At 56.1% G+C, this 14,141-nt stretch overlaps 1 protein-coding gene across 2 annotated transcripts in view; it reads left to right on the plus strand.

The window, feature by feature from the left end:
- The first annotated feature begins 5,933 nt into the window (after positions 1-5,933).
- Positions 5,934-14,141, plus strand: part of PRKCA (protein kinase C alpha) — a 313,637-nt gene continuing 305,429 nt past the window's right edge. The window contains exon 1 of one of the 2 annotated variants that reach the window (XM_054046940.1): positions 5,934-6,187. In XM_054046940.1, the coding sequence (XP_053902915.1) occupies positions 6,015-6,187 (173 nt within the window). In that variant the 5' untranslated portion in view covers positions 5,934-6,014. Of the gene's footprint in view, positions 6,188-10,107; positions 10,129-14,141 lie in introns of those variants that run through there. The other variant, XM_054046942.1, reaches the window with a different exon arrangement.

Genomic DNA, 14,141 nt, shown 5'->3' on the forward strand with positions numbered 1-14,141 from the left:
ACAAGCCAAAATCCCAAACATGATATTTAGGCTTCTAAATCAGTTATACAATGTTATGGCGAGCACATAATCACCTAACTACCTTTAAAAATCTGGTCTCTTACCTATTATTTGCAGAAAAATCTAGATAAACTGATAAATGGATACAGGTAATTAAATGTTTAGCTAAAGATAAAACTTTGCTGTGCTGTTCCAACAATGAAATACTGTATTAACATTAAACATACAAAAGACTGTTAGATGTCTATTCCCCTTCTTCTCATTTCTTCATATCCTGGCCTCAACTTTTATCAGGCTTCCTTCTCTCTGAATCTAGTTGTTTATTGTTACAGTATACATTAAGGCAGCAAGGTAATTAAACAAGTGAGTAGGCCATGGGATTCAGCAAGGTATTTAAACAAGTAGTCCCATGACAAACTTCACAGGGACTGCTGTCAGTGAGCAATCTTTAAACATATTTTAAAACCTAAAGAAGTTCCTCAACAAAAGTTTCACTAACCTGCAGGGAAGGGTGGAAGAATCTTTCAGGTTATTTAAGACAAACCAACCAACCCATATCTTAAAAGAACACTGTACGTAAATGTTAGGAACCCTGGAAATTCCAAGATAAGATTAAAATTTACAGTAAATAAACAAGAAAAAAATGAGTATTTAAATACACAACTAATAGCTACCCATGAACCTCAGCTCGGCCCCTCTAGTGCCACTAACTCTAGGTACAGTACAATAAAAGTATGTGCCTCACTGCAAGAGGTTCAGAATACTTGCAGATCCCTGCTTCTACGTGTGAAAGGAATGTTCACCAATTCAGAAAATCAGGCCCTACTGCATTAATATTTTTGTGGTCATTAATGAGATAATTTTAGGTAATGGATTAAAAAGTTAGCCCCAGTTTTTGGTTGTCAAGATTTATGCATTTGTTTACTTTCTAGTCTGTTTGTATTTTTATTAGTGGTGGTGTTTTGGTTCATAAAGTGGAACCTTAACTTAGAATTTCAGAGCTTTCTAAAGCTTGTGGTTTTGGAGAAAGATATAACTTTCTCTTATTTCAGTTTATTTATTTTTTTGCCAGAGGTAACTAGAAGATTCTTTCAATCTTAACTCCACATAACTAAAGTGTCTGCCTGAGAATATATAATACACATATTTGTAAATGTTTACATATATATACTTGTATTTAGGGTGACCAGATGTCCCGATTTTATAGGGACAGTCCCGATTTTTGGGTCTTTTTATTATATAGGCTCCTATTATCCCCACCCCCTGTCCTGATTTTTCACACTTGCTGTCTGGTCACCCTACTTGTATTGGACTGGGATAATACATATTACACACATACACAATATTATATATATATATTCACGTACATGAAAGAACCAGAAGCATTTGTACACAGTATAAATACGATTTAGGTCTTTGGCATTAATTGTGTGTTTGATACATGCTGTGTGCATACATTTGGGTGTAGATGTGCCTTGTGGGTGTGCACAGAGGTGCTCTATGTGGGAATATTTGAGTGTCCAGGTATTTTGGATGTGTTTGCGTATGTTATATTTGGAGCTGAGTGTTGGGCAGGGTTTTTGTTGTGAGTTGGGGTGCTGTATTGCTTGGTTGTGTGGTGTGTTTGTTAGGAGCATTGTCAGAGGTGTCCTGCTGTGTGTTAAGCATATTGTAGGGTGTTGTGGTGTTGTGTGGTGCACTGTGGGTATATGGTGGGTGCTGGCTGCACTCTATGTACGTGTTTGTTATGTGTATGATGGTGTGTGCACTGTGTTTGTTCTTGTTCTAAGAGGCAGCAGGTCCCATCTGCACCGTGTGTTTGTTGGATATGTGTGTTTTAGTGGGGGTGGGGTGATGTGTTGTGAGAGGCAGCAGATACTGGCTGCACTCTGTGTTTGTTGTAGTAGTGAGGGTAGTGTGTATAATATAGTGTGTATATGTACTTTAGTAGAAGTGGGTGTTCTGTGTGATGAAAGGCAGCAAGGACTGGATGTACTCTGTGTGTGTGTTTTGGTTGTGTGTGTATAATGTGGTGTGTAATGGATGTGTGTGCTTAGAAGCAGGTTCCACCTGCAGTCTGCGTATGTGTTTGTTGTAGCAGTGGGGTGTTATGGGTGTGGATTTGTGGGTGGTGGTGATGTGGGTATTGTGTAGTGGGGCACATTGTCGGTTGCACTCTGCTGTGTGGGGTGGCGATGGATGGGTATATGTGTGTGGTGAGAGGTAGCAAACACTGGCTGTACTGTTTTTGTGTGTATATGTGTTGTGGTGGTGGGGGTTGTGGGTGTGAGGTGATGGAGGAAGTTGTGATGTGCAGTACCAATTGCACTGTGTGTATATTTGTGTGTTGTATTGGTGATGGGGTAATGTACGATTGTACTTTGTATATGTTGTGCGTTGTAGTGGTAGCGGGCTGTGTGCATAATGGATGCAGGTGGGTGATAGGGGTTTGTGGTATTGTGCAGTATGGGTGTGTGGTGCCAGCTGGATGTCTGTGTGTATGTGTGTGTGAAGTGGGGTGACAGTGCAGTTGGCGCCATGCATATTTGTTGTATGTTGTGGTGGGGTGGATTTTGGGTGTGGAGGTGTGTGTGTGTGTGGTGCCAGTTGCATTTTGTATTGTGTAATTGTGGGTGGGGGAGTTGTGCATCAGTTTTAGTGGGGGGGGGATTTGTGTGTGTGTGTTGTCTAGTAAGGTGTGTGGTGCAAGTTGCACTGTGTGTGTGTCGTAGTTGGGGAGGCTGTTGATGATATGTGTTGTGTAGTAGGGTGTGAGGGTTCCGTTACTCTGTTTGTGTTGTAGTGGGGGAGGGGAGCGGTGTGTGTCTTGTGGAGGAGGGAGTTGTGTGTGTTGTGTAGTGGGATGTGTGGTGTCAGGTAGTGGGGAGGTGGTTGGTGTAGTGGTGTGTGTGGTGATAGTTGCACTGTCTGTTGTGGTGGGGCAGGTGATTGTGTATGGGGAGGTAGGGCTGTGGTAGTGGTGGGGAAGGGCTGCGCAGGGAGGGGTGGGCAGTGTGTGGGGGAAGGGCTGTCTGGTTGGGGGAGGGGCTATGTGTGGGGGAAGGGACATGCAGAGGGGGAGTTTTGGGGGGGAAGGGCTCCGTGGTGTGTGTGTGTGGGAAGGGCTGTCCAGTGGGGAGGGAAGAGTTGCGTGGTGGGGAAGGGCTGTGTATTCGGGACGGGGAAGTGTGTATGGGGGAAGGGCTGTGTATTGGGGAAGGGCTGTGCAGTGAGGAGGGAAGGGGTGGGTAGTGGAGGGCGTGGGGGAGGGTTGTGTATTAGGCTGGGGACAGTGTGTGTGGGGAAGGGGTGTTCGGGGGGGGCAGTGTGAGTATTGGGGGAGGGCTGTGTATTAGGGAGGGGGAAGTGTGTGGGGGGGGGAAGGAGTGTGAAGGAGGGGGCACTGTGTGTGGGGAATCGCTCTGGGGTGGGGGGATGGGCTGTGGGGTGGGGCAAGGGCTGTGTATTAGGGACAGGGTAGTTTGTGGGGGAAAAAGGGGGCAGCGTGCGTGGGGGAAGGGGTGTGTAGGAGGGGGCAGTGTGTGGGGGAAAGGGGTGTGTATTAGGGAGAGGGTAGTGTGTGGGGGCAGTGTATGTGGGAGAGGGCTGTGTATTAGGGAGGGGCAGTGTGTGGAGGGGAAGGGCAGTGTGTGCGAGGGGGAGGGCTGTGTATTAGGAAGGGGCAGTGTGTGTGGAGGGCAGGGGCAGTGTGTAGGGGGAATCGCTGTGTGGGGGGGGAGGGCTGTGTATTAGGGAGGGGCAGTGTGTGGGGGCACTGTGTGTGGAGGTAGGGGGCAGAGTGGAGGGGGGAATCGCTGTGTGGTGGGGGAGGGCTGTGTACTGGGGGCAGTGTGTGGAGGGGAGGGGCAGTGTATTAGGGAAGGGCAGTGTGTGCGGGGGGGAGGGCTGTGTATTAGGGAGGGGCAGAGTGTGTGGAGGGCAGGGGCAGTGTGTAGGGGGAATCGCTGTGTGGTGGGGGAGGGCTGTGTATTGGGGGCAGTGTGTGCGGGGGGGAGGGCTGTGTATTAGAGAGGGGCAGTGTGTGTGGAGGGCAGAGGCAGAGTGGAGGGGGGAATCGCTGTGTGGTGGGGGAGGGCTGTGTATTGGGGGGCAGTGTGTGCGGGGGGGAGGGCTGTGTATTAGGAAGGGGCAGTGTGTGTGGAGGGCAGGGCCAGTGTGTAGGGGGAATCGCTGTGTGGTGGGGGGAGGGCTGTGTATTGGGGGGCAGTGTGTGGAGGGGAGGGGCAGTGTGTGGAGGGGAGGACTGTGTATTAGGAAGTGGCAGTGTGTGGGGGCAGTGTGTGTGGAGGGCAGGGGCAGTGTGTGCGGGGGGAGGGCTGTGTATTAGGGAGGGGCAGTGTGTGTGGAGGGCAGGGGCAGTGTGTAGGGGGAATCGCTGTGTGGTGGGAGGAGGGCTGTGTATTGCGGGGCAGTGTGTGGAGGGGAGGACTGTGTATTAGGAAGTGGCAGTGTGTGGGGGCAGTGTGTGTGGAGGGAAGGGGCAGTGTGTAGGGGGAATCGCTGTGTGGTGGGGGAGGGCTGTGTATTGGGGGCAGTGTGTGGAGGGGAGGGGCAGTGTGTGCGGGGATAGGGCTGTGTATTAGGGAGGGGCAGTGTGTGGGGGCAGTGTGTAGGGGGGAATCGCTGTGTGGTGGGGGAAGGGCTGTGTATTGGGGGCAGTGTGTGGAGGGGAGGGGCAGTGTGTGCGGGGATAGGGCTGTGTATTAGGGAGGGGCAGTGTGTGGGGGCAGTGTGTGTGTGGAGGGAAGGGGCAGTGTGTAGGGGTGAATAGCTGTGTGGTGGGGGAGGGCTGTGTACTGGGGGGCAGTGTGTGGAGGGCAGGGGCAGTGTGTGCGGGGATAGGGCTGTGTATTAGGGAGGGGCAGTGTGTGGGGGCAGTGTGTAGGGGGAATCGCTGTGTGGTGGGGGAGGGCTGTGTATTGGGGGCAGTGTGTGGAGGGGAGGGGCAGTGTGTAGGGGGAATCGCTGTGTGGTGGGGGAGGGCTGTGTATTGGGGGCAGTGTGTGGAGGGGAGGGGCAGTGTGTAGGGGGAATCGCTGTGTGGTGGGGGAGGGCTGTGTATTGGGGGCAGTGTGTGGAGGGGAGGGGCAGTGTGTGCGGGGATAGGGCTGTGTATTAGGGAGGGGCAGTGTGTGGGGGCAGTGTGTAGGGGGGAAATCGCTGTGTGGTGGGGGAAGGGCTGTGTATTGGGGGCAGTGTGTGGAGGGGAGGGGCAGTGTGTGCGGGGATAGGGCTGTGTATTAGGGAGGGGCAGTGTGTGGGGGCAGTGTGTGTGTGGAGGGAAGGGGCAGTGTGTAGGGGTGAATAGCTGTGTGGTGGGGGAGGGCTGTGTACTGGGGGGCAGTGTGTGGAGGGCAGGGGCAGTGTGTGCGGGGATAGGGCTGTGTATTAGGGAGGGGCAGTGTGTGGGGGCAGTGTGTAGGGGGAATCGCTGTGTGGTGGGGGAGGGCTGTGTACTGGGGGCAGTGTGTGGAGGGGAGGGGCAGTGTGTAGGGGGAATCGCTGTGTGGTGGGGGAGGGCTGTGTACTGGGGACAGTGTGTGGAGGGGAGGGGCAGTGTAGGGGGAATCGCTGTGTGGTGGGGGAGGGCTGTGTACTGGGGGCAGTGTGTGGAGGGCAGGGGCAGTGTGTAGGGGGAATCGCTGTGTGGTGGGGGAAGGGCTGTCACGGGCCGTGGGGTGTGTGTGTGGAGACCAGCGGCAGCAGGACGCGGCGCACCCCGCCGGGCCCGGACCTCCCAGCCTTGCGCCCGCCCAGTGCCGGCGCGTCTCGTCTCGCCCCGCCCGCCCGCGGCAGGGGGCTCCGGCAGCGCACGGGCGGAGCAGCCGGGCCGGGATCCTCCTCCCGCCCCCTACGCGCGGCTCGCACGTCAGGAGCCGGAGCAGGAGGCAGCGCCCAGCCCTGCCGCTGCCAGAGGCTCGGCGGCTGCCGGACGGGGCGGACGGCGGCTCCCGGCTCAGCCCAGCTCCCGGCGGGAGCAGCGAGGGGGCGCCATGGCCGACGTGTTCCCGGGCCCCGAGCCCGGCGCGGACCCGGACGTGGTGCAGCGCTTCGCTCGCAAGGGAGCCTTGAGGCAGAAGAACGTGCACGAGGTGAAGGAGCATAAATTCACCGCGCGCTTCTTCAAGCAGCCCACGTTCTGCAGCCACTGCACCGACTTCATCTGGTGAGAGACCCCTAGACCGCCCCTGTACTGCCCCTAGACCGCCCCTGTACTGCCCCTTATACCGCCCCCGTCCCGCTCCCTGCCCCTACACCGCCCCCCGGGTAACTCCCCTCCTGCAGCCACTGCACCGACTTCATCTGGTGAGAGACCCCTAGACCGCCCCCGTCCTGCCCCTTATACCGCCCCCGTCCTGCCCCTATACCGCCCCCGTCCCGCTCCCTGCCCCTACACCGCCCCCCGGGTAACTCCCCTCCTGCAGCCACTGCACCGACTTCATCTGGTGAGAGACCCCTAGACCGCCCCCGTCCTGCCCCTTATACCGCCCCCGTCCTGCTCCCTGCCCCTAGACCGCCCCCTTCACCACGTCCTGCTCCCTGTCCCTATACCGCCCCCCCCGGGTAACTCCCCTCCTGCAGCCACTGCACCGACTTCATCTGGTGAGAGACCCCTAGACCGCCCCCGTACTGCCCCTTATACCGCCCCCGTCCTGCCCCTGCCCCTACACCGCCCCCGTCCTGCCCCTAGACCGCCCCCGTCCTGCCCCTATATCGCCCCCGTCCCGCTCCCTGCCCCTACACCGCCCCCGGGTAACTCCCCTCCTTCAGCCACTGCACCGACTTCATCTGGTGAGAGACCCCTAGACCGCCCCCGTCCTGCCCCTTATACCGCTCCCGTCCTGCCCCTATACCGCCCCCGTCCCGCTCCCTGCCCCTACACCGCCCCCCGGGTAACTCCCCTCCTGCAGCCACTGCACCGACTTCATCTGGTGAGAGACCCCTAGACCGCCCCCGTCCTGCCCCTTATACCGCCCCCGTCCTGCTCCCTGCCCCTAGACCGCCCCCTTCACCACGTCCTGCTCCCTGTCCCTATACCGCCCCCCCCGGGTAACTCCCCTCCTGCAGCCACTGCACCGACTTCATCTGGTGAGAGACCCCTAGACCGCCCCCGTACTGCCCCTTATACCGCCCCCGTCCTGCCCCTGCCCCTACACCGCCCCCGTCCTGCCCCTAGACCGCCCCCGTCCTGCCCCTATATCGCCCCCGTCCCGCTCCCTGCCCCTACACCGCCCCCGGGTAACTCCCCTCCTTCAGCCACTGCACCGACTTCATCTGGTGAGAGACCCCTAGACCGCCCCCGTCCTGCCCCGTATACCACCCCCATCCTGCCCCTTATACCGCCCCCGTCCCGCTCCCTGCCCCTAGACCGCCCCCCGGGTAACTCCCCTCCTGCAGCCACTGCACCGACTTCATCTGGTGAGAGACCCCTAGAGAGCCCCTGTACTGCCCCTGCCCCTTATACCGCCCCCGTCCTGCCCCTATACCGCCCCCGTCCTGCTCCCTGCCCCTAGACCGCCCCCCGGGTAACTCCCCTCCTGCAGCCACTGCACCGACTTCATCTGGTGAGAGACCCCTAGACCGCCCCCGTCCTGCTCCTATACCGCCCCCGTCCTGCTCCTATACCGCCCCCGTCCTGCCCCTATACCGCCCCCGTCCCGCTCCCTGCCCCTAGACCGCCCCCGGGTAACTCCCCTCCTGCAGCCACTGCACCGACTTCATCTGGTGAGAGACCCCTATACCGCCCCTGTACTGCCCCTATACCGCCCCCGTCCCGCTCCCTGCCCCTACACCGCCCCCCGGGTAACTCCCCTCCTGCAGCCACTGCACCGACTTCATCTGGTGAGAGACCCCTAGACCGCCCCCGTCCTGCCCCGTATACCACCCCCATCCTGCCCCTTATACCGCCCCCATCCTGCCCCTTATACCGCCCCCGTCCCGCTCCCTGCCCCTAGACCGCCCCCCGGGTAACTCCCCTCCTGCAGCCACTGCACCGACTTCATCTGGTGAGAGACCCCTAGAGAGCCCCTGTACTGCCCCTGCCCCTTATACCGCCCCCGTCCTGCCCCTATACCGCCCCCGTCCTGCTCCCTGCCCCTAGACCGCCCCCCGGGTAACTCCCCTCCTGCAGCCACTGCACCGACTTCATCTGGTGAGAGACCCCTAGACCGCCCCCGTCCTGCCCCGTATACCACCCCCATCCTGCCCCTTATACCGCCCCCGTCCCGCTCCCTGCCCCTAGACCGCCCCCCGGGTAACTCCCCTCCTGCAGCCACTGCACCGACTTCATCTGGTGAGAGACCCCTAGACCGCCCCTGTACTGCCCCTACCCCTTATACCGCCCTCGTCCCACCCCCGTCCTGCCCCTGCCCCTTATACTGCCCCCCGGGTAACTCCCCTCCTGCAGCCACTGCACCGACTTCATCTGGTGAGAGACCCCTAGACCGCCCCTGTACTGCCCCTTATACCGCCCCCGTCCTGCCCCTGCCCCTTATACCGCCCCCGTCCTGCCCCTATACCGCCCCCGTCCTGCCCCTATACCGCCCCCGTCCTGCCCCTATACCGCCCCCGTCCTGCCCCTATACCGCCCCCGTCCCGCTCCCTGCCCCTAGACCGGCCCCCGGGTAACTCCCCTCCTGCAGCCACTGCACCGACTTCATCTGGTGAGAGATCCCTATACCGCCCCTGTACTGCCCCTATACCGCCCCCGTCCTGCCCCTAGACCGCCCCCCGGGTAACTCCCCTCCTGCAGCCACTGCACCGACTTCATCTGGTGAGAGACCCCTATACCGCCCCTGTACTGCCCCTATACCGCCCCCGTCCTGCTCCCTGCCCCTAGACCGCCCCCCGGGTAACTCCCCTCCTCCAGCCACTGCACCGACTTCATCTGGTGAGAGACCCCTATACCGCCCCTGTACTGCCCCTATACCGCCCCCGTCCTGCTCCCTGCCCCTAGACCGCCCCCCGGGTAACTCCCCTCCTGCAGTCACTGCACCGACTTCATCTGGTGAGAGACCCCTATACCGCCCCCGTCCTGCCCCTATACCGCCCCCGTCCTGCTCCCTGCCCCTAGACCGCCCCCCGGGTAACTCCCCTCCTGCAGCCACTGCACCGACTTCATCTGGTGAGAGACCCCTAGAGAGCCCCTGTACTGCCCCTGACCCTTATACCGCCCCCGTCCTGCCCCTATACCGCCCCCGTCCTGCTCCCTGCCCCTAGACCGCCCCCCGGGTAACTCCCCTCCTGCAGCCACTGCACCGACTTCATCTGGTGAGAGACCCCTATACCGCCCCCGTCCTGCCCCTTATACCGCCCCCGTCCTGCTCCCTGCCCCTAGACCGCCCCCCGGGTAACTCCCCTCCTGCAGCCACTGCACCGAATTCATCTGGTGAGAGACCCCTATACCGCCCCCGTCCTGCCCCTATACCGCCCCCGTCCTGCCCCTATACCGCCCCCGTCCTGCTCCCTGCCCCTAGACCCCCCCCCGGGTAACTCCCCTCCTGCAGCCACTGCACCGACTTCATCTGGTGAGAGACCCCTAGAGAGCCCCTGTCCTGCCCCTGCCCCTTATACCGCCCCCGTCCTGCCCCTATACCGCCCCCGTCCTGCTCCCTGCCCCTAGACCGGCCCCCGGGTAACTCCCCTCCTGCAGCCACTGCACCGACTTCATCTGGTGAGAGACCCCTAGAGAGCCCCTGTCCTGCCCCTGCCCCTTATACCGCCCCCGTCCTGCCCCTATACCGCCCCCGTCCTGCTCCCTGCCCCTAGACCGCCCCCCGGGTAACTCCCCTCCTGCAGCCGCTGCACCGACTTCATCTGGTGAGAGACCCCTAGAGAGCCCTTGTACTGCGCCTGCCCCTTATACCGCCCCTGTCCTGCCCCGTATACCGCCCCCGTCCCGCTCCCTGCCCCTAGACCGCCCCCCGGGTAACTCCCCTCCTGCAGCCACTGCACCGACTTCATCTGGTGAGAGACCCCTAGACCGCCCCCGTCCTGCCCCGTATACCACCCCCATCCTGCCCCTTATACCGCCCCCGTCCCGCTCCCTGCCCCTAGACCGCCCCCCGGGTAACTCCCCTCCTGCAGCCACTGCACCGACTTCATCTGGTGAGAGACCCCTATACCACCCCTGTACTGTTCCACTCCTGCAGCCACTGCACCGACTTCACCTGGTGAGAGACCCCTGTATCGCTCCTGTGCTGTCCCTGCTGCTATACCACCCCCATATTGTTCCCTGCCACTTACACTGCCCCGATACCACTGCTGGTTCCTATATTGCCCATGCCCCTCAAGCCACCCACACTTCTGCTGTACTGCAGTGATTCCCTGTATACTGCCTCTATACCATCCACTTCTGCAGCCATTGCATTGACTTCTTCTGGTGAGAGAGCCCCCCAATGCGGCCCCTGCTCCCTATATCACCCCCCCCCCACACACACACACTGCTCTCTTAGCTAGCCCTCTTCCTGCATCCACTGCACTGACTTCATCTGGTGAGACTCCCAGCTACCTTGCCTGTAACATCGGTCCTCTCCCCCTATGATTCGGGATGCTATGAACTACCCACTTCAGCCAGCTCACCTTATGCTGCCACTGCACCTATGTAATTTGATGAGAGACCCCACTATACTGCTTGTACCTTGCTATTCCCACACCTTGCTAGGGAGGAGTTCCTCCATGCCAGGTGCCTTCCCCCATATCTGATCACCTTAGCTAGGCCACTTAGTGCAGCCCTACTGCACCAATTTAATCTGAGTGACCCCCCCCCCCATATTGCCTCCAACACAACATATCTATGTATTCATCCTTGTTGCCCAGCACACCTTCTGCAGCTAGTACACCTCTACCCCGATTTAACGCTGTCTTCGGGAGCCAAAAAATCTTACCGCGTTATATCGAACTTGCTTTGATCCACCGGAGTGCGCAAGCCTTGCTCCCCCCTCCCTCCCCCCCCCGCCCGGAGCACTGCTTTACTGTGTTATATCCGAATTCGTGTTATATCAGGTCGCGTTATATTGGGGTAAAGGTGTACATCAACTTCTTTTGGTGACTTCCCTAGTAACTCGCCTATAGGAATAGTGACTCACTGGTGACTCTAACTGGGGAACCCCGTAGCTTGAACCCTGGGAACAACTCTAAATCACCTCCCATTATACTCTATGACCCGTGCTGTAAGGCACACGCACCCCTGTTTTGCAGCCATTGCACTTCATTTTGTGAGTCTCTTAGGGAGACCTCCATGCACCCTGGGGACGCCTGGGAAATGACACTTGATCCCTTGGGCAAGAAATAAACACTCCCTGCCGTCCTCAGATATGCACCCAACCCATGTTCTGCAGCCACAGGATCAGTTTAATCCGGGGATTATCACTTGGACTGTCCTCCATTCCCCTAAACATGTTTCCCTATTGTGATACTCGGAGCACACCTCATCTCCTTCAGACCACCGTACATTCTTATCCCTCCTCCCCCAACCCAAGTTGTGCTGTCACTTCATTGATTTCATTTGCTGAGTCTCCCACATGTGCCCAGCACATGTGGGAGACTCCCTAGCCTTTATGCCTCCCTAACATTTATGCATCTAATCTCATCCTGCCCAGGTTCTACAGCCACTGATTTAATCTGGTAAGGGACCACCCTGCTTCCCAGCGTTTGCACCACTCTCCAGGCATTCAGCAAAACTTTTGCAGCCTTTTCATTATCTTTGTGATAGTTGCTGTTCCTGTGTTCCCTGTTGCTGCCTGTGGAGGGCAGGGAGACTAGAAAATACATTGCAGCCGGTGCCTCTAGATTAGCAAGTATAGGAAAGAGGCTGCCGAGAGACAAAGAGGACAAAATAATCAAATTAGAGGTCTGCTTGGGCCTAATTTTAAAGCCTGACCTGAACGCAACCTAGACACAAACCTGACCTGAGCATGTTGAGTCCTTTTTAGATCCAACCTGGACCCAACACTTCCCTCCAAACTGATATCGGCTGCCTCCACCTCGTACTTGGGGTTCAGTTGGGTAGTGGCTTCTCACGTCTCGTGCCTGTGAATTCTCACGGGCCGTCTCCTGACCATGGGGGCAGCACAGTGGCAGGCGTGTACCCTGCCACTGCTGCGCTGTGTGTGCTGGGGAGTGAGATGTGCGGTGACTCGTGAGTGCACTCTGCAGCATTCACAGCACAGTGAGGTGGTGGTGGTTGGCAGGAGCGGGGCACGCAGCTGCTGCAGCACCGACTTCACAGGCAGGAGGAGATGATCAGAGCCTACCTGACCAGACCTGGATCTGAGAGGGTTGGTTCTTTTCAGACCCAACCTGATGGACTCAAACCTGACACTGGGAATTGGGTCCTGTTGGGTTCAGGGCAGGTGGCAAGGCTCTGCAAGGCTCTTCAGAATCCAGAAGCAAACACTGAATTGTTAGTCCCTATCATGCTCTTGACCAGGTGGTGTACTCAGCTCACTCATACCCTAGGCCAGACAGGGCAATTTCAGCGTGTGCTTGCATGCGGTTGGCTTAGCTGCATCGTATAATACCCTCTGCCAAGCAGGGCAGCAATGAGGAGTATGCAGACTGATTGCTCATACCCTGTGACCTGACCTGAGACAGTGGGAATGGGTGGGGCACTTGGCTCACTTGTAAATTATATACATTCATGTGCTTCCTTCTCTTTATGTTGCATACTGCAACTTGTGTGGAGAGAGGAAAGACTTAGGGGCTTGATCTTCAAATTTGAGGAGCACCCACCTTTCCCACTGACGTTAGTGAGAGCAGTGGGTGGTGATGAGCACTGCTGAAAGTATAGTCTGTTGTTCCTTGGGGCTCAGCAGTGTGAGAAGATTGTGAGGGGAATGCATGCAACTGGCTGTGTGCACATTGCACTTGGCTGGCTCCCTCAGCATGCACTGGGCGGCATGACCCTTGGCCTACTGTACATTCTCAGTTTCTCTCTTTGTGCTGCCTTCTTTAACTTGGATGGTGTGGCAGAGAGAGACTGATTCTATTAGCAAACACAAAACATGTGAGAGGGGAGCATGCAACAAACCGTTGAAAATATATGGGGAGAGGAGTGGCTGAAACGGACATAGGCAGACTGTAGAAAAGGGGAAAAATAAGTTCTGGCTTCTCACACTATCACGATTTGGGGGAAATTGCAAAACCCTTCATTGTAAAAGTAGAAGAATTTAAAAACTGCTTTAAAATAAATCCAAAAAGAGTGAGACTTGGCAGGTGTGAAAGAATGCTGCAGGGTTATTGTCAGCATGTATTGGTACAGATAAATAATGCAGTTTTTAAAAACAATACCGTCATGATAAAAGGCACCTGATTACAGGATGTATTTGAAAGTGAAAGGATATCCTGTTGTTGACAGGTGGCAAGAGTAGTTGTACGCTGTGGTCTTTCCTTGCTAGTAAGTCTAGGAAGCTCTTAAATGTTCTTCAAAGACAGCATGCAGCAACTTCAGTACATTCTTTTTCATTATTGGTTTAAAGTCAGATGCAATATTGGGTGCCTTTGCACCAAAAACATGGCAAGTATGGCATCTTCAGAGGTTATTAAATGGACACCTATAACTGTTGCATTCCCATAACAATTTCCAGTTGAGGGATACAAATCAAGAATGTGACTATTATTAAACATTTGGAGGTGTGAATAAAGAACATGTAATATTTCAGTGGAATGAAGTCCTCCCCAAATGTGTGTGGGTTGTTTTTTTTGTTTTTTGTTTTTAATCAATCTTGATGATCTTAATATCGAACTAGGTAGCAGATTCTTATTTAGACTTGCCAAATTTGTTTAAAGGAAATTCTACCCAAGGTTTGCTTTATTTTGTGAAATTTTGGATAAGAGAGAGATTCATTACACTATAGACTGAATGAAACAGACTCAAATGTGAACTAGTATCTTTCAGTACAAACCATGAAGAAAGGATGCATTTCAGTTTGCTGGTCAAAGAACACTGTTGTCTTGAAATCTAATCATCTGATCTAAAAGTAGCTTCAGATTCTGTGTCCAGCCTTAGTCCTGTTGTCTGTTTTGGTGGTTTTATAATTATATTTGTATATTTTAGAGAAAACAATTTTTCTCTCTTGTGTTATGGAGTGAAAGACCCACACAAACAGGGAAACAGTGAA

Source organism: Malaclemys terrapin, chromosome 13 (assembly GCF_027887155.1).
Source record: "Malaclemys terrapin pileata isolate rMalTer1 chromosome 13, rMalTer1.hap1, whole genome shotgun sequence".
NCBI lineage: Eukaryota > Metazoa > Chordata > Testudines > Emydidae > Malaclemys > Malaclemys terrapin.